The sequence below is a fragment of the Microcaecilia unicolor genome, chromosome 4, assembly GCF_901765095.1.
Source record: "Microcaecilia unicolor chromosome 4, aMicUni1.1, whole genome shotgun sequence".
Classification (NCBI taxonomy): domain Eukaryota; kingdom Metazoa; phylum Chordata; class Amphibia; order Gymnophiona; family Siphonopidae; genus Microcaecilia; species Microcaecilia unicolor.
Window position 1 is genome coordinate 204,931,021 of NC_044034.1, and position 24,059 is coordinate 204,955,079.

A 24,059-nucleotide genomic window follows, 5' to 3' on the forward strand; every position below is an offset into this window, starting at 1 on the left:
GCAGCACTGACTGCCCAAACAGACTGTCGCATCAGGTATCCTACTGAAGGCAGTAGTGAGATGTGAATGTGTGGACTGATGACCACGTTGCAGCCTTGCAAATTGCTTCAATAGAAGCTGACTTTAAGTGAGCCACTGACGCAGCCATGGCTCTGACATTGTGAGCCGTGACATGGCCCTCTAGAGTCAACCCAGCTTGGGCATAAGTGAAGGAAATGCAATCTGCTAGTCAATTGGAGATTGTGCGTTTTCCGATGGCGAACTTAGGGTGAGTGCGGAGGACTACTCTGTTATGATGAAACTTGATCTAAGGTGCATGCACTACCAGGGCTTGGAGCTCACTGACTCTACGAGCTGAAGTAACAGCCACCAAGAAAATGACCTTCCAGGTCAAGTACTTCAGATGGCAGGAATTCAGTGGCTCAATAGGAGCTTTCATCAGCTGGGTGAGAACGACGTTGAGATCCCATGACACTGGTGGAGGTTTGACAGGGGGCTTTGACAAAAGCAAACCTCTCATAAAGCGAACAACTAAAGGCTGTCCAGAGATAGGCTTACCATCTACATGTTGATGATAAGCACTAATTGCACTAAGGTGAACCCTTACGGAGTTGGTCTTGAGACCAGACTCTGATAAGTGTAGAAGGTATTCAAGTAGGGTCCGTGTAGGACAAGAAAAAGGATCTAGTGCCTTTCTGTCACACCCAGTGCTTTTTTTGTGCCGGTACGCAACGGTACGGCGTACCGGCACCTTTTTCTCCTCCTCCCCTCCCATTACTTCCAGCGATTCTCCGTCTCTCTCCTGCCCTCTCATCGACGTGCAGCGATTTTTCCGTCCCTCCCCTGCCCTCACCTCTCTCATATCCAGCGATTCTTCGTCCCCCAGCGTCCTCCTTCACTGCCTGCCAGCCAGTCGGACTCAGAAGCGAACGGTGTAGGCAGCGATTGGCTGGCAGCGTTGTAGCTTCCCTCTGCAAGTCCCGCCTATGCGTAAACAGGAAGTTGTAGGCGCGACTTGCAGAGGGAAGCTACGACGCTGCCAGCCAATCGCTGCCTGCACTGTTCGCTTCTGAGTCCGACGCTGGCTGGCAGGCAGTGAAGGAGGACGCTGGGGGACGAAGAATCGCTGGATATGGGAGAGGTGAGGGCAGGGGAGGGACGGAAAAATCGCTGCACGTCGATGGGAGGGCAGGGGAGAGAGAATTGCTGGAAATCAATGGGATGGGAGGGAAGGGCAGGGGAGAGAGAATTGCTGGACATGGGAAGGGCAGGGGAGAGAGAATTGCTGGACATGGGATGGGAGGGAAGGGCAAGGGAGAGAGAATTGCTGGACATGGGAAGGGCAGGGGAGAGAGAATTGCTGGACATAGGATGGGAGGGAAGGGCAGGGGAGAGAGAATTGCTGGACATGGGATGGGCTGGGAGGGAAGGGCAGGGGAGAGAGAATTGCTGGACATGGGATGGGAGGGAAGGGCAGGGGAGAGAGAATTGCTGGACATGGGATGGGAGGGAAGCACAGGGGAGAGAGAATTGCTGGACATGGGATGGGAGGGAAGGACAGGGGAGAGAGAATTGCTGGACATGGGAAGGGCAGGGGAGAGAGAATTGCTGGACATTGATGGGAGGGCAGGGATGAGATAATTGCTGGACATGGAGGGGAGGGCAGGGAAGATAGAATTTCTGGACACGGAGGGGAGAGAGGAGAATCGCTGGATGGGGAGGGGAGGACAGGGAAGAGAGAATTTCTGGACATGGAGGGGAGAGAGGAGAATCGCTGGACGGGGAGGGGAGGACAAGGAAGAGAGAATTTCTGGACATGGAGGGAAGAGAGGAGAATCGCTGGACGGGGAGGGGAGGATAGGGAAGAGAGAATTGCTGGACATGGAGGGGAGAGAGGAGAATCGCTGGAGAGGGAGGGGAGGACAGGGAAGAGAGAATTGCTGGACATGGATGAGAGGGGAGAGAGAAGAAATGCTAGAAATGTATGGAGAGGAGAGCAGGAGATAGAGAATTGCTGGACATGGATGGATGGAGGAGTTGGCTAGGAGAGAGGAGAAATGCTGACTTGGATGGAGGAGAGGGGAGAGAGAATTATTGCTTTATATGGATACAGAGGAGGGAAGAGAGATGAGAAATGCTGGACATGGATGGAGGGGAAGAGAGAGGAGAAGTGCTGGACATGAATGGAGGGGAAGAAAGAAAAAAGAAGATGCGCATGGATGGAGATGAGGGAAAGGGAAGAGGAGAAAAACTGGAGAAAATAGGCAAAAGCTGGATCCATCTTATACCTCCTCCAGTCAATTCCATGGAGGAGGACCCAGCTTTTACTTATGGATGCAGGGCAACAAAAGAAGAAGAAAGGAGGAAAGTAAAGAAATAAATGGAAAGGAAGCCCTGGAAACGGAGTTAAGAGAACAGATAGAGAGCAGCAGAATCAGAGACTGGGACCAATATGGATAGAAAAACAAAGTCACCAGACAACAAAGGTAGAAAAAAATCATTTTATTTTCATTTTAGTGTTTGGAATTTGTCTTATTTTGCACTGGGTATACTGGAGCTGTAACAGCTTACAGAAATTATTTATAATGAAAAAAAATCACATTATTTTTTCTCCTATACTAGTATAATATTTTCAATGATGTCTGTTTATATGCGCCATGGCTGGTATAAGGGGTGTGGCTAATGTGGGTGTGGCTATAATAGGGGCGGTGCCATGTGTGGTGACCCCGCCCACAATGAGTACCGGCACCTTTTTTTCTACAAAAAAAGCACTGGTCACACCAGATGGCAAACCTCCTCCATTTGAAAGAATAACACTTTTTCGCGGAATCTTTCCTGGAAGCAAGCAAGACTCGGGAAACACCTTCTGAAAGACCCAAGGAGGCAATTTCTAAGCTCTCAACATCCAGGCTGTGAGAGCCAGAGACTGGAAGTTGGGATGTAGGAGCGAACCCTTGTTCTGGGTGATGAGGGTCGGAAAACACTCCAATCTCCACGGTTCTTTGGAGGACAACTCCAGAAGAAGAAGGAACCAGATCTGACAGGGCCAAAATGGCGCAATCAGAAATCATGGTTCCACGGTCTTGCTTGAGTTTCAGCAAAGTCTTCCCTACTAGAGGTATGGGAGGATAAGCATACAAAAGGCCTGTCCCCCAATGTAGGAGAAAGTCATCTGACGTTAGTCTGTCGTGTACCTGAAGTCTGGAACAGAATTGAGGGATTTTGTGATTGATTTGAGTGGCAAAAAGATCCACCAAGGGGGTGCCCCACTCTCGGAAGATCTTGTGGACAACGGCCATGTTTAGCGACAACTTATGAGTTTGCATGATCCTGCTCAACCTGTCGGCCAGACTGTTCTTTACGCCTGCCAGATATGTGGCCTGGAGAAACATGCCGTGATGGTGCGCCCAAAGCCACATCCAGACAGCTTCCTGACACAGTGGGCGAGATCCGGTGCCCCCCTGCTTGTTGGTGTAATACATAGCAACCTGATTGTCTGTCTGAGTTAGAATGATTTGATTGGACAGCCGATCTCTGAAAGCCTTGAGAGCGTTCCAGATTGCTCGTAATTCCAGGAAGTTGATCTGAAGATCCTTTTCCTGAAAAGACCAAGCTCCTCGAGTGTGAAGTCCATCTACATGAGCTCCCCACCCCAGGAGGGATGCATCAGTTGTCAGCACTTTTTGCAGCTGAGGAATTTGGAATGGACGTCCCAAGGTCAAATTGGATCGAATGGTCCACCACTGAAGGGAACTGCAAAAATCGGTGGAGAGATGGATCACATCCTCTAGATCCCCTGTGGCCTGGCACCACTCGGCAGCTAGGGTCCACTGAGCAGATCTCATATGGGAGTCATGTGAACTGTGGAAGCCATGTGCCCTAAGAGTCTCAACATCTGCCGAGCTGTGATCTGTTGAGACGCTCGAGCCAAGGATACTAGGGCCAGGAGATTGTCTGCCCTTGCCTGGGGAAGATAAGCTCAAGACGTCTGTGTGTCCAACAGAGCTCCAATGATTTCTGAACTGGGACAAGGTGAGACTTGGGATAATTGATTACAAACCCCAGTAGCTCTAGCACTCAAATAGTCATCCGCATGGCCTGTAGAGCGCCTGCCTCCGAGGTGCTCTTCACCAGCCAATCGTTGAGATAAGGGAAGACATGCACTCCCAGTCTGCGTAGTGATGCTGCGACAACTGCCAGGCACTTTGTAAAGACCCTGGGCGCAGACGTGAGGCCAAAGGGCAGTACACAGTACTGAAAATGCCGAGTTCCCAATCGAAAGCGAAGATACTTCCTGTGAGCTGGGAGTATCAATATGTGTGTGTAGGCATCCTTCAAGTCCAGAGAGCATAGCTAATCATTTTCTTGAATCATGGGAAGAAGAGTGCCTAGGAAAACCATCCTGAACTTTTCTTGGACTAGGAATTTGTTCAGGGCCCTTAGGTGTAGGATGGGACGCATCCCCCCTGTTTTCTTTTGCACAAGGAAGTACCTGGAATAGAATCCCAGCCCTTCTTCCCCTGGTGGAACGGGTTCGACCGCATTGGCCTTTAGAAGGGCGGAGAGTTCCTCTGCAAGTAGCTGCCTGTGCTGGGAGCTGAAGGATTGAGCTCCCAGTGGACAATTTGGAGGCATGGATTCCAGATTGAGAGTGTATCCTAACCGAACTATTTGAAGAACCCACCTGTCGGAAGTTATAAGAGGCCACCTTTGGTGAAAAAATATCAATCTCCCTCTGACCGGCAAGCCGTCCGGCACGGACAATTTTTCTGAGGCTATGCTGCTCTGCAGCCAGTCAAAAGCCCGTCCCTTGCTTTTGCTGGGGAGCTGCAGGGGCCTTAGGTGCATGCAGTTGACGGGAACGAATGTGCTGGGACAGAGCCTGGACAGGCTGCAGCGAAGCAGGAGTGTACCTACGCCTATTGTAGGAATAGGGAGAACTCCTCTTCCCTGCAAAAAACCTCCTAGATGAGGAGGCGGTAGAAGACGATGCCCAGCAGGAGAGAGAATCCATTGCATCATGGTGCTTCTTGATCTGATCGACCATGTCCTCTACTTTTTCTCCAAAAAGATTATCCCCCCCAGCAAGGAACATCCGCCATTCGCTGCTGGGTCTTATGATCCAGGTCAGAGACACACAGCCATGAGAGTCTGCGCATCACTATACCTTGAGCAGCTACTAGGGATGCCACGTCAAAAGTGTCGTAAGTACCCCTGGCCAGGAATTTGTGACACGCCTTCTGCTGCCTGACCACCTGGTGAAAAGGTTCGGCGAGCTCTGGAGGAAATGCTTCAACCAAACTGGACAGTTGCCTCACTGAGTTCCGCAAGTGGATGCTCGTGTAGAGCTGGTATGTTTGGATCTTGGCTGCGAGCATAGCAGCCTGATACGTCTTTCTCACAAAAGAATCCAAGGTCCTAGACTCTCTGCCTGGGGGCGCCGAGGCATAGTCTCTAGTATTCTTGGCTCTTCAGAGAGCAGAGTCCACCAGCATGGAATTGTGAGGAAGTTGGGCCTTCAACATTACTGGTTCTCCATGGACTCTGTACTGGGACTCAGCTTTTTTTGGGACCACTGGTTTAAATAGAGGGAACAACCAGTTTCGCATAAGAACTTCCCTGAGTGTGTTATGCAAGGGGACCGTTGCAACCTCTGTGGGTGGAGAAGGATAGTCCAAGACCTCGAGCATCTCGGCCCTGGGCTAATCCACAACCTCCATAGGGAAGGGAATAATCCTTAGACATTTCCCGAACAAAGGAGGAAAAAGAAAGACTCTCAGGGGGCGACATCCTTCTTTCAACAGGCAGAGTAGGATCAGAGGGGACCCCATAGGACTCTTCTTCAGAAAAGTATCTGGGATCTTCCTCTTCCTCCCACGAGCTCTGATCATTGGTACTGGACAAAAGCGCTCTAAGAGCAGCCGAAACCCGAGCCTGTCTCGACGTCGAGGAATGACGACTCGAGGGGGATGTCGAGAAGTCGACCCCTGCCTTGACTGCGGCGAAGCTTCCTCTGCTGACGTCGAGGATGAATTGACCCGGGTGGCAGCCGATGCCGAACGGGGACCTCACCACAGGCGAAGGCCCAGATGCTGCTTCCACAGTTGATGAAGAAGGCGCAAGCACCCCTGGCACCGACGCAGACCGGCGCAGCAATCCATCCAGAAGCTCTGGAAGAAGGGCCCTGATGCGCTCGTCGAGAGCCTCCATCGGGAAAGGCTGCGGGGCCGGTGTAGGAGTCGGTGGCAGAATCTGAGGGGGCTCAAGAGACGGTACCAAGCTGCCAGAAGACCGATGCATCGGCACCTCCTGTATACAGGGTGAGTGGTCCTCTCAGCGCCGACGCTTCTCGGGTGCCAAATCCCTCGGCTTCCCTGAGCTCTCGGTACCATGCATGGAAGGAGAACGATGACGGTGCTTCTTAGCCTTCGCTCGACGCCCGTCATCGAAACTCCTCGGTACTGAAGAGGAGGACGTGGAATCCTCAAGCCTCCTCGGGGCCAGGTCCGACAAAGGTCGGTCCTGGGGAGCCTGCATAGCAGTAGGCCTCGAGACAGGTGGAGACCCACTCGATGCCTCACTGCTGCCAGCGTGATGTGGTCGTTCGGCAGCCATTACCTGCGCTCTCGAAGTCGATGCTTCCTTCAATGTCAATACCGCCGACCTCGGTGCCGACATTGAAGGACCGGACCGATCAGAAAAATGTTTTTCACATTGAGCCTCCTGAGACACTTGGGTCCGCTTTTTCATTAAAGAGCACAGCTTACAAGCAGCTGGCAAGTGTTCAGGCCCAAGGCACTGGAGACACCACGCGTGGGGGTCGGTACCCGAGATGGTCCGGTTGCAGCGGTACAACGCTTAAAGCCGCTGGGAGTCCTCGATGACATGGACGGAAAAACGGCGGCTGCGAAATTAAAGGACTGGATCATGCCGAATAAAAGGCACAAAAAAAGAAAAAAAAGACCCAGCCGGGCAGCCTAAAAGGCGGCCGTGACGAAAAAAGAAGGAAAGAGGTTAAGAAAAAACTAATAAAATAAGGGAAAAAAACTACTCTTTTTTTTTTTTTTAATTTGTGAAAAAACTACTACAATGAAGAAGGAAGAAGAAAAAAGAAAAAAGGGATGTGGTAAACGCTGAATCCAAGTCTCCTGAGCCGAAATTGAGCGCAGTCGAAAAACAAACGTGTCACTCAAGACGCGGATCAAAAGAAACTAAGGAAGGCACGCTCGCGTCGTGGGCGGGAAGTCGTTCGCGCATGCGCGCTGTGTGTCTGGCCCGCGCGACAGAGCGTTTTGGAGAGTTCTTTGTTTTTGCTATGAAAAATTTTGCCGGTCTCCTGGGCCGTCACGGACGACGACCCAATCGTGAGAACAAGCAGTCTGCTTGTCCTCGGAGAAATACACAATATTTCTGTTTACAATACTTTTAGGTTCTCAATCCTATATTTATATTTATCAAAGCAAAACACAACAAATACTATGAGAAAGATATGAAAGCTAAAAGGCACAATAAAATGATTTCTCAAAGATGTAGCACAGTACAACATCATTTACCTAACGATCTGTTAAACAAAACACTTATCTGGAAAAAAAAATCACGGTCCCTGGGCTGGAAAATCAGATTATCTGGGGCTTTGTGCACTGCGTGGATGTTGTAAGCCTCATTCTCAGGTGAATGCAGCAGCCAGAGGAGCCACAGCAGGTCAGCAGCATTTCTAGCAGTGGAGAGCTCAGAAGAAAAGGAGTCAAAAGAGGGCAGATTTGCATCCTTGTTTTTCTCCTTTTTCTAGCATTTGACAGAGGTGAGCCAGGCAAAGGAAAAAAGGGAGCCAAATGATCCTTACACTTGCAGTTTGAAAAGACAGCGAGATATGTGCCCTCAATTCAGCAAAAAAGGGATTTGTTTGATAAACTTAATCATGGGACAAGCATTGCTAAACTCCAGCAATAACATTACATTGGACAAGAGACAATCTACGATTAAAAGCAAAGAATAACATAGATTATGAAGTATGTGACTACATACCAGACCTTAGAATTTGGATTTGAACAATTCAGAGAAGGTGTACCTGTTACTCTTGTGAGAAATCTGCACAAAACTTTCAGAATTCTGCATATTTTATTTGTAATTTTCTTATGCAGAATCCTTCCACTATAAGGGCTGGCATCTCCTCCCAGGTGCACATATTCCCCAAACATCTTCTTCTAGCCATCTACCCCATGACCTTACTACAGCTCCCCCCTCCCTTCCATGGCATAAACCACCCCATCTGCCTTGCTTTGGGCCCACTCCTCATGGCATAAACCACCCCATTCATCTTGCTTCAGCCCCCCATGACCTACATAGTAACATAGTAGATGACGGCAGAAAAAGACCTACACGGTCCATCTAGTCTGCCCAACAATTTAAACTCATGTGCTACTTTATGTGTATACCTGACCTTCATTTGTTTCTGCCATTTTCTACCCAGAAGTCTACCCAGAAACAAGGCCCACCTCCCAACCACCAGCCCCGCCTCCCCCCACCGGCTCTGCCACCCAATCTCGGCTAAGCTTCTCAGGATCCATTCCATCACCCCCATCCACCTTGATTCAGCCTCCCACACCCATGGCATACACAATCAAATGCACCTTTCTGCAGCCCTCTATCTCCTTCCCATAGTGCATCCACCTTTTTCCAACACCCCCAACACACTCCATCCACCTTCTTTCCCAGTCCCTCCCCCAGATTCCATCCACCCTTTTCCAGCCCTCCCCACCCCCCCAACATACACACTCTATCCACCTTTTTTCCAAGCATCTCCTTCTTCCCTACCTACCAATACAACGCGGCAGGAGAGAGGAGCTGTACAGCCACACATCGGGCTGCTTCCTCCTCCTCTGCCGTCCTGGGCCCGACTGTTCCTTTGAACTGCACAAGCCTCCATACAGCTACGAGTTTAAAGGAACTGCTGAGGACCAAAGCGGCAGAAAAGGAAGAAGCAGCCCGATGTGCAGTTCCTCTTTCTTGCAGCGTTGTAGTACTGCAAATTCAGGTAGGCAAGAGGAAGGGAGGGAGGCAGCCAGCCAGCAATGGAGCATGTTCAGCATACTGCAAAGAATTCTGTGGGGGAGAAAGCAGAATTCTGTACAGTCTGTTGAGGAAGGGTATTCTGCCTAAATTCTGCATTGCGCAGTAGCGCAGAACTCCCCCAGGAGTAGCTTGTGTTAATGGAGGCAATCAAGATTCACTTCCACCCCCACCGACAAAAATTAAGATTCACAGTGAATATAACTATATTATTGGTTGGCCATATGTAGCGCAATTCTTTGGCCGATGGATCAATAAATACAAATGTAAACATTGCTTTTTACCATGCACTCTACCTACACCAATGGATCAAGCATAAAATCATTCTGCCCTCTACCCTGCCAACTCAAACTGGCAGTCTTGATGTGCCATAATGTCATGGTATGGTTTGAAGACTAAGATCTACCTGCTTCTTTGAGAAATGCACCAATCTCTTCTTTTTGAGATATCATTGCTGCTGAAAGTGGCTTACCCCTCAGGAAGTCACAGCATCCTCGTGCTGTAATGGACTCACACATGCACTACTCCTTATTTTCAAACAAGTATGGCCAGTCAAGAACTCCACATTTGTAACCCCACCATATTTTTAGGTGCACTTTGCAGTGTGCTTGTCTATCTGTCCATACACATGTAGATTGGAAACCACAAAAACGAGTAGCCTAATGGTTAGTGAAGTGGGCTGAGAACCTGTGGAACTGGGTTTGATTCCCACTGTAGCTCCTGTGACCCTGGATCAGTGGCGTAACAAGGGCGGGGTGGTGGGAGTGGTCCGCCCCGGGTGTCAGCACGAGGGGAGGTGCCCCGCTGGCAGCGCAGTCCCCACCTGTCTACCCCCAGCTCCCTAGACAGCCTCCTTCTCTCTGCCAGCTGGCCCCCTGCATTTTAAAAATCTAAGAATCGGCGGTGCAGCACCTCGCGTCTGCCTGTGAAAGAAGCAGATCGCCGACTCGGGCCCTCCCTCACTGTGTCCCGCCCTCACAGAAATAGGAAGTTACATCAGAGGAGGGCGGGACACAGTGAGAGAAGGCCCGAGGCGGTGATCTGCTCCTTTCACAGGCAGACGCGAAGCGCTGCACCGCCAATTCCAAAATTTTTAAAATGCAGGGGGCCAGCTGACAGAGAGAAGGGGGCTGTTGAGGGAGCTGAGTGTAGGCAGGTGGGGACTGGGTCAGGTGGGGCTCAGATGGGCTGGAGCTGGGGTCTGAGACGGGGGCAGAAGGGAGAATGGGTCCATGCCTGGGGCAGGTGGGTCTGGGCTGAAAAGGAGGGCAGATGAGAGAATGGGCTGGGGCTGAAAAGGGGGGCCATAACGCAAGGCAGGTGGATGAAGGGGATTGGAACTGGGGGCTGAAAAAGGGCAGGGGCTGAAACTGTGGGGATAAGGAGTTGAAAAGGGGACAGGGAGAAAGTGGCTGGGGCTGAAGCTTGAGACTGGTGGGAGAAAAGGGCTGGGGCTGAAATTAGGAGCTAAAACTGGGGACTGATGGGATAGTGGGGCGGGGGGGGGGGGCAGGTGGGAGAAGTGGGCTGGGGCTGGAACTGGGGGCAGGTGGAATAATGGGGCAGAGAGGGGGGACAGATCCTGGATGGAAGGGAGAGAGAGGGAAGGCAGACCCTGGTTTCAGAATGGAAAGGAGAGGGAGGACAAATGGTGGACGGAAGGGGCAGAGAGAAAGGGCAGACGCTAGATGGAAGGGAGAGAGAGGGCAGACGCTAGATGGAAGGGAGAGAGAGGGCAGACGCTAGATGGAAGGGAGAGAGAGGGCAGACAGGGGCAGATGGTGGCTGGAAGGTACAAAGATAGAGGGCAGATGCTAGAAGGAAGGGAGAAAGAGGGCAGATGCTAGAAGGAAGGGAGAAAGAGGGCAGATAGTGGTTGGAAAGGGCAGAGGGAGAGAGAGGGCAGACGGTGGATGGAGGGGAAAGGAGAGGACAGACACTGGATGGCAGGGGCAGGGAGAGAGAGAAGGCAGACACTGTATGTCAGGGAGAGAGCGAAGGCAGATGCTGGTTAGTTTTTTCAAATTTACATCGCCTGTCTTTATATTTTGCACAGTACTAGGGGCCATTTTCTGTTTCTGTGGTGTGTTGCATTGTATGCAGAATCTGGCATCTTGGGGGTTCAGTTTAATTTTTGTCTAAATAGAAAGTTTATGGTTTCTTATTCTATATTGGATTAGGGTATATCTGTGTCTGTGACAGTCCATTTTATCTAGCAAAAAAGATGCCGGTACTCAAATGCTAGGCCACCCTTTCAGGGGTGGGGTGATCACTGAAGGACCCACCCCACAATAGCCAGGGCCCCTGCAACCAGTCACATAATCTATGACAAGGAAGAATTGTTGTATAGAGCCTGAGCTCTTTCATTAAAACTTGCAATCCATGGGTCAATTTTAGAAGACAATGAAAAAGGTGCCGGTACTCAGTACCACCTCAAAAAAAGCCCTGGTCTGTGAAAAAGACTTAACGCTCTACTGTCCAAGGTACAAAAATTTAAATTGTGAGTCCACTAAGGATAGAGAAAGTACTTGCATATAATCAATATAAACTGTTTTGGTTGCACCACAGAAAGGTGGCATCCCTTTACCCTTTAAGATCTGACAAATTCTAGGGGAGGGGAGGGGAGGGGGAGGGGGAGGGTGGGGTGGGGGAGGAAATGTTAAAAGAAATGTTTGGATGTTAAATCTTGAATACCTACATTGTACAGGTTTTTGACTTATAGTGAAAAGTATTTGGAACGTGTTAGATGTCTACCCTGATGAAGACTACTACTACTTAGCATTTCTATAGCGCTGCCAGGGTTTAACATGGGGAAGTACCGTCCCTGCTCAAAAGAGCTTACAATCTAAAGGTTACAAACTATGTAGTCAGTGTAGGTATCATGAGTGGGGAAGGTGGTTATGCGCCAAAAGCAAGGGAGAAGAGATGGGCTTTGAGTAAGGACTTGAAGATGGGCAGGGAGGGCGCATGACGTATGGGCTCGGGAAGGCTGTTCCAGGCATATATGGTGATGCGAGGCAGAAGGGGCGGAGTCTGGAGTTAGCGGTGGTGGAGAAGGGTACAGATAGGAGTGATTTGTCCTGAGAGCGGAGGTTACGGGTGGGAACATACGAGGAGAGGAGTGTAGAGAGGTACTGGGGGGCTGCAGATTGAGTGCATTTGAAGGTTAAAAGGAGAAGCTTGAACTGTATACGGTAGCGGATCGGGAGCCAGTGAAGTGACTTGAGGAGAGGGGTGATATGAGAGTATCGGTTCACGCGGTAGATAAGACGACGGCAGAATTTTGGACAGATTGAAGGGGGGATAGATGGTTAAGCGGGAGGCCAGTGAGAAGAAGGTTGCAATAGTCAAGTCGAAAGGTGACGAGCGAGACTCAATAAAAACGTTGAAACATAAGATCTGACAAATTCAACCTGGGGGGGGGGGGGGGGGGCTAAAAGCGTTTGGGAAATTGTAATTTTGGCTCAAACTACTCAGCTTTTAGTGTTGGTCCTCATACTGACTTTCAATAGTTGCCATGAAGGGAAACACATCTTTGGGTCATGCTTCTAGCCTGCACTTTTCAACTTATTTACTAGTTTTTACTCAATTGTTGTTTGAGCAACCGTGTTTCTCTGCAGTTTAACATATCCAGAAGAATCCATTAGAGATCACCTTGGCCATGATCATTCCAGATAAACAATTCTGAGTGTAGAATTTCCCCCAATAATGCACACAATTAAGAAATCTGCTTTTTTTTTGTGAACTATAGAGAACTGCACGGGAACGGGGATAGCAGGATTCCCATGGATACCACAGGAATCCAGCAGGGATCCCCTCCAGGACCGCGGGGGATCCTGTGGGGATGGACCGAGGTCCACAGCGATCCCATGGGAATGGACCCGGGGTCCTGTGGGGTACCCGCTGAACTAAAACTGACCTTTTCTTTCCCTCCCCATACCTTACATCATCCTGGTGGTTTAGTGGCTTGCTTCGGGGCAGGAAAGGTCCCCAAGCTTTCCTGCCCGCTGCCGCTGCTTGTTTAAAATGGCCACCGAGAGTTCAAGTGGCAGCGGCGAGAGGATCAGCAGCAGTGGGCAAGAAAGCGTGAGGACCTTTCCTGCCCTGAAGCAAGCCACTAGCCCACCAGGATGATGTAAGGTATGTGTGGGGAGGACATCCAGTGCTGAAGGAGAGGTGGATGGATGGTGTGTGTGTGTCTTTGGGTGGGAAGGAGTTGAAAACAGGGTAGTCTCTGTTTCCCCTTCTTTGTGCACCCGTCATCGCCATACACTCAAAATGACGCAAACAAACCTAGGAGCTACTGCATCCATGTTGTTCTTTATTGTTGGTAGCAATTTTATTTAAACTCACTTATATTTTCAAACATACCGACTTGTGTAGCATACGGATGTACACAGAAGATGATGTATAACAACAGAATAACTTTTCATAGGGAGAGTAGTAATTTGTTTATAAATTGTAATCAGTGTGCCATTTGGAGTTGATGTTTAAAAGGACACCCTAACACTGTTACATTCGCGCAGAGGTTTTTTTTTCTCCTAGTAAAGGGCCAAGAAAACACATTTATTTATTATTAGGATTTATTTACTGCCTTTTTAAGAATAGATCAACATGAGCAATAGAAAATTATAGCAGTAAAAATATTAAAAAACAATACGAAGTATGGCATAGTATACTATTTACAATGTCAACACAGTACGTAATACAACATTATAAGTGATAGCGAAGGGTAAAGCAAAGATGTAACACACAGAAGGGTAAGAAAGTAGGAAGAGTCCGAAAGTAAGGTGACTGATTTAAAGAAAGTTGCACATGACGTCAGAGAAAGGGTTAAATGTTATCTCTGCAAGAATAGGAGTGGATAAACATGTCCTGCTGCAGTATATGCAGCCTGATTACTCCTTGTGTGTGTGAGTAACGAATTAGTTACTTCTTCCAGTAAAGGCCTGGTTGAAGAGCCAAGCTTTCACCTGCTTCCTGAAGTAGAGATGGTCTTGTGTTAAGCGCAGCCTTTCAGGCAGTGCATTCCAGAGTGTGGTGGCTACTCCGGAGAAGGCTCGCTTGTGCGTATCACATCGTGTAATGTCTTTTGGAGAGGGTGTGGTTAGTGAAAGTACTTGGGAGAATCTCAGTGACCTTGGCGGTGTGTGGAGGCTCATCCTATTTTTCAGGTACTCAGGGCCATTTCCTTTCAGGTCCTTGAAGATCAGAGTTTTAAATTTAGCCCTGTATTGTACTGGTAGCCAATGAAGTTTTTGCAAAAATGGTGTGATATGGACATGTTGCTTGTAACCTTCTATGAGTTTTGCTGCTGCATTCCGAATCAAATGGAGCTGGTGCAGGCCCTTTGTAGTCAGACCATTGTATAGTGCAATGCAGTAATCCAGTCTTGATGTTATCATTGCATGTACAACTGGGTAAGATTTACCTTCTCGATGTAAGGAGAGAGGAAGCATAGCTGTCACAAATAGTAGAAGCAGTTCTTGAAGGTTGTTTGGATTTGGGGAAATCAGTGTAAGGTTTGAATCTAACTGTATTCCAAGGTTTCTGACTTGAGATTCGAGGGGGAGTTTATACTTCCCAAAAGGGATTTTGATGTCAGGTATGTATCCACTTGTGTTAGGGACCCAGAGAAGCTCGGTTTTACTTGGGTTCAGGCAAAGTTTGTTGTGTTTAGCCCATTCTTGAATTGATGTTAGACAGGTAATCAGTTTATTCAAGGCTGTAGGTAAGTCAGGTTCAATGGGTATGAGTAGCTGCACATCATCCGCATAGATGTAGAACTGAGTGTCCATTGACCGAATCAGCTCAGCTAGTGGTTTGAGGTACATATTAAACAGAATAGGTGACAGTATCGATCCTTGTGGTACCCCGCAGGTCAGTGTCCATTGGTGGTGATGAGTTGCTGCCAAATATTATGGGTTGTTGCCTGTCTGATAGGTAGGATCTGAACCAAGCAAGTACTGTTCCACTGATACCTGTTTCTGTCAGTCGTGCTAGCATGATATCATGATCCACGGTGTCAAAAGCTGCAGAGAAATCAAGCAATACTAACATCGAGGCGAATCCCTTGTCTCAGTTTCTGTGAAGATCATCTAGTAGGGATACAAGGATTGTTTCTGTACCATAACCAGACTGACATGGATCTAGCCAGTTTCTCTTTTCTAACCAGTCATTAAGTTGAACACAGACTGTTTGTTCTACAAATTTCCCTAGAAACGGGATGTTGGATACTAGCCTGCAATTTTCAAGTTTGTCCTGGTCAAGGTTATTTATCTTCAGCAGAGGGCGGACCACAGCCCTTTTTAATGCTGTTGGTAGCTGCCCATTAGAAAGAGCGGTGTTCACAATTTTTGTGGCGCCTTCTATGAGGCCCATACTTGCCTGCTGCACTATCTTTGATGGGCAGGGATCGAGGGAGCAGGTAGTTGGTTGAAGGTCTCTTAGGATTTTGTCAAGGCTCTCCTCTGTCATTGGGTTAAAAGTGTCCCATCTGTCTCTGTCAGGAGGGGGTGCGTTTGTGCACCCCTGGTTGACTGGTTGGGGACTAGGTGGGATTACCAGTGAATCCTGGTGGAGACTTTTAATTTTGTTGGCAAAGTATGCAGCAAAATCATTGCAATTCAGTTTAGACTGGGCAGGCTGGTTCTGTTGTGAGGGCTGCAGTAGGCTGTTTACTATACTGAACAGCTGCTTGGTTGAACTGGCAGCCTGTGCAATGCATTGTGAGAAATACTTTTTTTTGGTTGCTGTTAATGCTTGGCGGTACTTTGCCATGTGTTTCCAACATGTTTAGTCTGTCTTCATCCAGGTGAGATTTACGTCACCTCCTTTCCAGTTTTTGTCCTTCGCGTTTAAGGATCCAAAATTCTGGAGAAAACCAAGGTGAGCGTTTGTGAGTGGGGCATAAGACCTTTTTTAGTGGTGTTTTCTCTAAGGTCTTGGCTAAGTGTGTATTCCAGATGTCAACTTGTTCTGACACTGTTATTGTCTTTTCATCCACATATGGATAGTCCAAGGCCTCTATGAAATTCTCAGTGGTCAGCATTTTTTTGTCTCTGATCCCATTCCAAACTCTGGGAGGTGCTATTTGTTTTAGGTGGTCGCTTATGGAGAATTTAATTAGAAAATGGTCTGACCCTGATAGGGGTGTTATTTCAATACTGTTATATCTACCCCTTTGTAGAATACCAAGTCTAATATGTGACCCTTTTCGTGGGTTGGAGAATTGACCACTTGTGTAAATCCTAGTGCTGTCATCGTGTCCAAGAAGGCAGCTGTGGTGGTATCTGGGGTTTTGATGTGTAGATTGAAGTCTCCCATGATCACCAGCCTAGGGTAATTCAGGGTCACTTGGGTAATCAGGTCTAGGAGTTCTTGCACAGATAATATGTTGTTACGAGGTGCTCTGTAAACCATGAGCAGCCAGATTGGTTTCTCCTCTTCAAGTTGTATTAAAAGAGTTTCAGATTCATGTAGCTGGGGGATGGATATTCTGCGCAGTTTGATTGTATCCAAGACTGCTACCCCTCCACCCCGTCTTCCTGGTCTTGGTTGATGTTGTATGCAGGAGGTGGTGGAGATGAAAACAGTAACGGAATTCAAACATGCGTGGGATATACATAAAGGAATCCTGTGCAGAAGGAATGGATCCTCAGGAGCTTAGCCGAAATTGGGTGGCGGAGCCGGTGGGGGGAAGAGGGGTTGGTGGTTGGGAGGCGAGGATAGTGGTGGGCAGACTTATACGGTCTGTGCCAGAGCCAGTGGAGGGAGGCGGGACTGGTGGTTGGGAGGCAGGGAATAGTGATGGGCAGACTTATACGGTCTGTGCCAGAGCCGGTGGTGGGAGGCGGGGCTGGTGTTTGGGAGGAGGGGATAGTGCTGGGCAGACTTATACGGTCTGTGCCCTGAAAAAGACAGGTACAAATCAAGGTAAGGTATACATATATGAGTTTATCTTGTTGGGCAGACTGGATGGACCGTGCAGGTCTTTTTCTGCCGTCATCTACTATGTTACTATGTTGAAACCTGTTGGGTATAGTTCAGCCAGTGGTAAACCCCCACTTTCATCTAGCCAGGTTTCACTTATTCCTAGGATGTCAAGATGCTGTTCATTTATGGCATCATGGATCACTGAAGATTTCTTTGCAGCTGATCTGGCATTCATCAGTCCTATAGTTCCCAAGGGTGGTCTGGGGGTAGTTTTGGCGTGGCAATGAGGTGATCTTTTAAATACTGTTATGTAGGTGTTTGACCTCTTGCACTTTTGCCTTCTCCCACACACCAATGGGATACTTGATTGATGTTTGATCCCAATGCACATTTTTTGTGTCAGAAATTAGGCAAAATTTCACTGGATGGCACTGCTGTCCACTCTGTGGAGTTCACAATCTTAGTAGTTGGCAAATTCAGGGTTAAGGCTTTAAATATTCTGAAAGAAGCAGACCTTTTTAAAGTTGTAAATTCAGGTCAGGCCTGTGAGATCAAAGGCTTCTAGCAAAAGAGGAAAGCAAATGGCTACAACTTAGCACTTCTATGTGAATTGCTTTGTAAAGGGGATTGATGATATTTGCCTTTAGTTTTAAGGAATCTAACAGATTCTGAGTTTTAGAAATAAAAACAGTTAAAATAAAGTTTTGACTCACAGATTGCAGGTATGAATTTTAGAGCTTCTGGTTCTGATATCCTTGGATGGTCCAGTTGATGCAGATTGCTGTAGGCTTTTTCTTTGTTGTCTAGGAGGGTTAGATGTAAATAAGGATCCAGCTCCGATCACAGGGCATGAGGAGAGTTATTTGCAATGTGAAGGGAAGATAAAATTTCCTTTCTCCATCCAAAATAAATGGAAGAAGTTCAAAGTAAAATTGACAACTGGTGCCTGAAGACAGACTGAGCAGCAGTCAATAAAAGTTTGGGTTGTAAATAGACAGAAAATGTAATTATTTAATCTAAGTTGCAGAGCCTGATGTGAACCCAGTAAGCCAGGTAAAAGGCCAAGAAAACACGTATCATGTTATGAGAATCAGGTGCTCAACATTAAGACTTTCTATCTAGCTATTTATTTACTTATCTATTACATTTGTATCCTACATTAAACATGAATTAGGTTGAAACCTGGGAGCATTTAAAATCTTTTTTATTTCCTGTGTCTACATTAAAAGAAAAAGATAGCATGTGGGAATTTGCTCCATTTGTTTTGTGGATTGCAGTGGTATATTATAAAAATGCCCTTGCCTTTTTTATTACTACTATTCCACAGAGAGGAATTAAATAATGAGGGAAGGATTTCCTTCATGCAGATGTTCTGTCCAGCGTCAGTCTAAATCTGCCAACATTGTCCAGTTTAGCACAGTATTAGCCGCCAGTTTATACAAAGTTAATTATGTTCAGTGGAAAATAAATCTGTTATCTCAGGCTGCTTGCTATGTGAATATTCTATCACTGTTTCATTATTGCTACCAAGTATTACATATTAAGGGCATTGTCGGGTTCTCGAGGCAGAACTGGAATTCATGAGCCCTTGGACCACTGCCGAGGAGCGGCAGAGGCAGGCAAGACCACCCTGGAACCGGATACAAGGAAGAGCAGGACTGGAACTCCGGACTGGAGTAGCAACTGAGGCGGGCAAACTGGAACAGGCAGAGCAGGAACAGCTTCACCTGCGCTTGACCACCATTTCTCAGGAGTTGAGCCCCTGAGTGCAGATGGCCGGCAGGACTTGAAGGCAGGGCAGGAACTGAAGGCCCAGAGTAGGATATATGAGGTAGGCTTGGCTAGATACTAGACTAGGACTGAAGACTGCTACGCAACCACTAGGCAAGAACACAAGACAAACTAAGCAGACAGGGTGGACACAAAGGCTAGGCGGAAGCAGGGGCTCGGATTTACATACAAGCTTGGCAGAAGCAGGGGTCAGGACATACATATAAGCTTGGCAGAAACGGGGTTCAGGATATCCAGGCAAGCTTGGCAGAAACAGGGTTCAGGATAACACACAAGCTGGGCAGAAACAGGGTACAGGATAAAACACAAGCTGGGCAGAAGCAGGGTACAGAATATACACATAAGCTGGGCAGAAGCAGGATTAAGGATATACACACAAGCTGGGCAGAAGCAGGATTCAGGATATACACACAAGCTGGGCAAAGCAGGGCTCAGAATAGGCACACAAGCTGGGCAGAAGCAGGGTACAGAATATACACATAAGCTGGGCAGAAGCAGGATTAAGGATATACACACAAGCTGGGCAGAAGCAGGATTCAGGATATACACACAAGCTGGGCAAAGCAGGGCTCAGAATAGGCACACAAGCTGGGCAGAAGAAGGGTTCAGCTCCCTGTCTCCTCAGCTCGAAACCTTGGGGTTATCTTTGACTCTTCTCTCTCCTTCTCTGCTCATATCCAGCAGATCGCCAAGACCTGTCGTTTCTTTCTTTACAACATCCGTAAAATCCGCCCCTTTCTTTCTGAGCACTCTACCAAAACCCTCATCCACACCCTTGTCACCTCTCGTTTGGACTACTGCAATCTGCTTCTTGCTGGCCTCCCACTTAGTCACCTCTCCCCTCTCCAGTCGGTTCAAAACTCTGCTGCCCGTCTCGTCTTCCGCCAGGGTCGCTTTACTCATACTACCCCTCTCCTCAAGTCACTTCACTGGCTCCCTATCTGTTTTCGCATCCTGTTCAAACTTCTTCTACTAACCTATAAATGTACTCACTCTGCTGCTCCCCAGTATCTCTCCACACTCATCCTTCCCTACACCCCTTCCCGTGCACTCCGTTCCCTGGATAAATCCTTCTTATCTGTTCCCTTCTCCACTACTGCCAACTCCAGACTTCGCTCCTTCTGTCTTGCTGCGCCCTATGCCTGGAATAGACTTCCTGAGCCCCTACGTCTTGCCCCATCCTTGACCATCTTTAAATCTAGATTGAAAGCCCACCTCTTTAACATTGCTTTTGACTCGTAACCACTTGTATCCACTCGCCTCCACCTACCCTCCTCTCCTCTTTCCTCTACACATTAATTGATTTGTTTGCTTTATTTTTTGTCTACTAGATTGTAAGCTCTTTGAGCAGGGACTGCCTTTCTTCTATGTTTGTGCAGCGCTGCGTACGCTTTGTAGCGCTATAGAAATGCTAAATAGTAGTAGTAGTAGTAATAGTAGTAGATATACACACAAGCTTGGCAAAGCAGGGCTCAGGATATGCACACAAGCTAGACAGAAGCAGGATAATGGCTGAAGCTCCAGTAGCTAACAAACACAGACTGAGAGTTAAACAGTGGCTGAAGCTTCAGTAGCTACAAACACAGAGCAAGGCAACAGAAGGACTAGCAGTCCACAGACACGACAAGCAGAAAGACAAGAGCCCAGAGCAAGAAGGGCAAGAGCCCAGAGCAAGGCTATGTGGCAGCGCAACAGTACACTGACTAACCTGATGACCTTTTGGCAATGCAAAGGCCCTAAATGCAAGCACAGCACTTCCTTATAAAGGCTCTCCCTGATGATGTCATCTACTGCAGGACAGGAGCAGGGAACACACTGACACCAAGGAGAGGCTTGAAACACATAGGAAGTGAGCACACAGGATGGACAGACAGGAGCCATCTTGGAAGCTGGCCAGGCAGGAGCCATCTTGGAAGCTGAACATCAGGCAATTAGGTGAGCAAAAGAGGAGTCACGACCACGGACGTGACAGGCATTTGCATTAAACTTTGTTTTAATTCGTTTATCCAGTCCTTACATGCACATGGTTTTGCTTTTGTAAACCTAAATGTGACTCTTAAAGGTGGCTGAACAATTAAGTATAAACTGTGTTGTTTCTGACTTTACTTGTTTTGGACTGCTTTGGGTCCTGCTAATCTGTACATCTGCTGTCTTAGCAGAGTACAGAAGAAAATGACTTGTTACTTTTACTGCTTGTAGAATTGCTTGCAGCAGCTTGTAGAACCTGGCTTTCTGGAGGGGAGGTCAAGGTGACTGTGGCACGGCAAAAGCTGGGCAGGCCGGGAGCTGGGATGGAGGAGATTACTTGTGGCAGGGACGAGTGAAGACAGTTTAGATATCTGTCCCTGTGAAACTCTCTACTTTAGCAATCTAAGGCCCTCAAGATAAGGACCATACTGCAGGAAGCAGACCAATTTTCACTCCAATTTGTTCTCTTATTCCACCCATCCCCTAGTTCCATTTTGCAATTCCTTACCCTGACACGCCCCTCTTTCCTCCAACTTGTCCCCCAAAACATATGCTCTCCTCTCTCTACCAGCTTATCCTTCACTTCCTCATTCTTTCCTCTCTCAATGTGCACTCTGTGCTCCTAGTCCATCCCACCAGATTCTTCTACCACTCAGGCCCCACTCACCTCTACTTCCAGCCCCTCAACTCATCAACCCCCAAACACTTTTTCCCAATGTGTATTGCTAGAGTTGCTTCTATAACTGTTATGGTCTTCCTGCACTGTGACACTCAGTGAGCATAAGCTGCATGGTGCTGAAGCCCCTGTGCTATTCCTATGAAACATGGGTCTGTGAAAGTGTTGAATTTGCCACTGTACAACTTAAAATCACCGGTTCAGGCATTGTTCAGGTAACACTCAGCAACAGGTATGGCTCCATGCAATACAGTCTATTAATTCAGTTCTGAGCCATGAAGCAAAACAATGGCACAAATTATGAAAGCAATCTGATAAATGCAAAACACAGCACTACACCAGTGCCATTAATAAATGGGGTATGCAATATGAACCCCAGTCAGACAAGATTTGGGCAGTACCTCCTCCTCTTTTCTTCATTTCTCCCATCCCGAACTTAAGTCCTATTTGTTTGTCTTCCCTGGTTTTGATCCACACTCACTTCCAATCTACCAATGACCCTCTTACAGCATGAGGGAGAGCACGCAGTCAGCCACTACTCTGTCATGTCAAATATAACAGATCTGTTTAAAAGCAGAATATTGGTTTACAGATCTTACTTTCAACTCTTCTTCCAGCTCTGAAATTCTCCTCTGCAGAATCACCTTCTCCTACAGAAAGAAGGGGAGATATTGTCATCGTATTTCAGACATCTCAGAAAAAACAGATTCATCAGTGGCCAAGGTATATTCAGAAAGAGCAGCATGGCTCAGTTTGCAGGTGAGTCAAAATAGATTTAGCAGATTCCTACGTCAACAGGTGTATCCAAGGCAGTCAAATTATAAATCAACGTTTCCATGTGGATCGTTAGTGACAGGATTCAGAATACAATAAGCATTCTTAGCAGGTGTATGACATGGGCACAGAAATTATATCACCTAAAACTCATTTGCTAAACATTGCTTTTGCCTATTTCACTGGACTAATATGACAACTACAATTGACTGATCAGAAAAGATGACTCCTCCTTTTTAACACTTACCTTTTTCTCTGTCTCTAAAAGGACTGATTTATCAACAATTCTTTCTTGTCGCTGTGAAAGAAGTACACAGAAGCATTTGACATAGGAAAATAACTGAAAGAGATGCAGACTGGAAAATGATAACAGTATTTCACCTATTTTTCTGTGGTCAGACAGATGGATGTCACTAAATCTGATTACTGTATTTTTATTCTCAATTGTATTTAATGCTTTGTCAACATTACTGTCTCCCATAACAAAATCCACAGGTTGATAATGTTGTAAAGGTCCTGTGCTCACTGCGCACACCGCAATGATGCAATCTAATTCTCCAGGTAGGGATTTAGAGGTTTGTACTGACAACTTTCTGGTTCCAAACCAGGAAATTTCTGAGCTAAAGGCATTCCTTCCCATCTGCTTTGGCCAGATTTTTTTGTATCTTCCTCCCCTTATTCAGCTATTTTCCTACAGAAGGCCAAGGACTAGGCATATGATTTATTATATCCAAACAGACTTTAAATCAGTAGTAGCTGAGGCCTGAATGATGGAGGCTATAATTGTAGTAATATTCATTCAATATAAAGGTCCATTTTTGTATCACATCTTTTCATTTCACTTATTTTAAGTACTTCCAATACTGCTCACTTACCTGAGAAGCTTTTTCCAATTCAACTTTGGTTTGTGTAACTAGCATTTGTGTCTCCTCTAACTGAGTCCGTATCCGACCATTGTCCCTCATCAAATCTTCATACATCTAGTAAACAGAGTTAAATAAATCAGTCCGAAAGGAATGAGAAATTAGGACTTACCTGCTTATTTTCTTTCTTTTAGACCCTCAAGACACTGATGCTTGAGATACAGAAATAGTGAAAATAGAGAAGTGTTCCTCCTTCCTAGTGGATGCCCTATATAATCTGCTGAGAGCTTTAGCAAAGAATATGACCCTGGTGGTAGCTGCCCAGAGAGCTCTTTGGTTATACAGCTGGACTGTGAATGCAGCTTCTTCTTTTTTTTTTGTATATTAAAATATAGACATGCCTATTTTTTGTATATTTTAGAACATAAGAGTTGCTATACTGCGACAGACTAAAGGTCCATCAAGCAAAGTCCTGTCTTTTTTTAATGTAAAATTGATATTTTCAAAACAACCAATACACTAACACCGATAGCATACACTACACATCAACAGCCACATAAGCCATAAGCAACATACAAAAATGAAAAAAAAAAACAAAAAACACCATCCCCCATACCCTCCCAGTTGAATGTCATGAATTCCAAAGCTCCTCCACACAAACCAAATAGTAGACTATAAGAGAGGCGCAGTTTTATCATGCCACTTTATATAAGGGTCCCAAATCTTGCAATACTGAAGTAGATGTCTATATTTCAAGGCTGTTAACTGGGACATCAAACTGCAATAATGTAATTTTTTTTAAATGCTTTCCATTGGAGGCCCGTTTCCAATATTTAGCCATTAAATCCAGGCTGCAGTGTTTATATGTATCAAAAGTCTATGAATTTCTTTCTTACATAAGTATTGCCATACTAGGAAAGACCAAAGGTTCATCAAGCCCAGCATCCTGTTTCCATCAGCGGCCAATCCAGATCACAAATACC

General features: G+C 47.0%; 1 protein-coding gene across 1 annotated transcript in view; it reads right to left on the reverse strand.

Moving 5' to 3' along the window:
- Positions 1-24,059, reverse strand: part of LOC115468956 (protein phosphatase 1 regulatory subunit 12A-like) — a 489,777-nt gene that overhangs the window by 4,944 nt on the left and 460,774 nt on the right. The window contains 3 exon segments of the mRNA XM_030201143.1: positions 22,039-22,089; positions 22,461-22,511; positions 23,089-23,193. Coding sequence (XP_030057003.1) covers positions 22,039-22,089; positions 22,461-22,511; positions 23,089-23,193 — 207 coding nt within the window.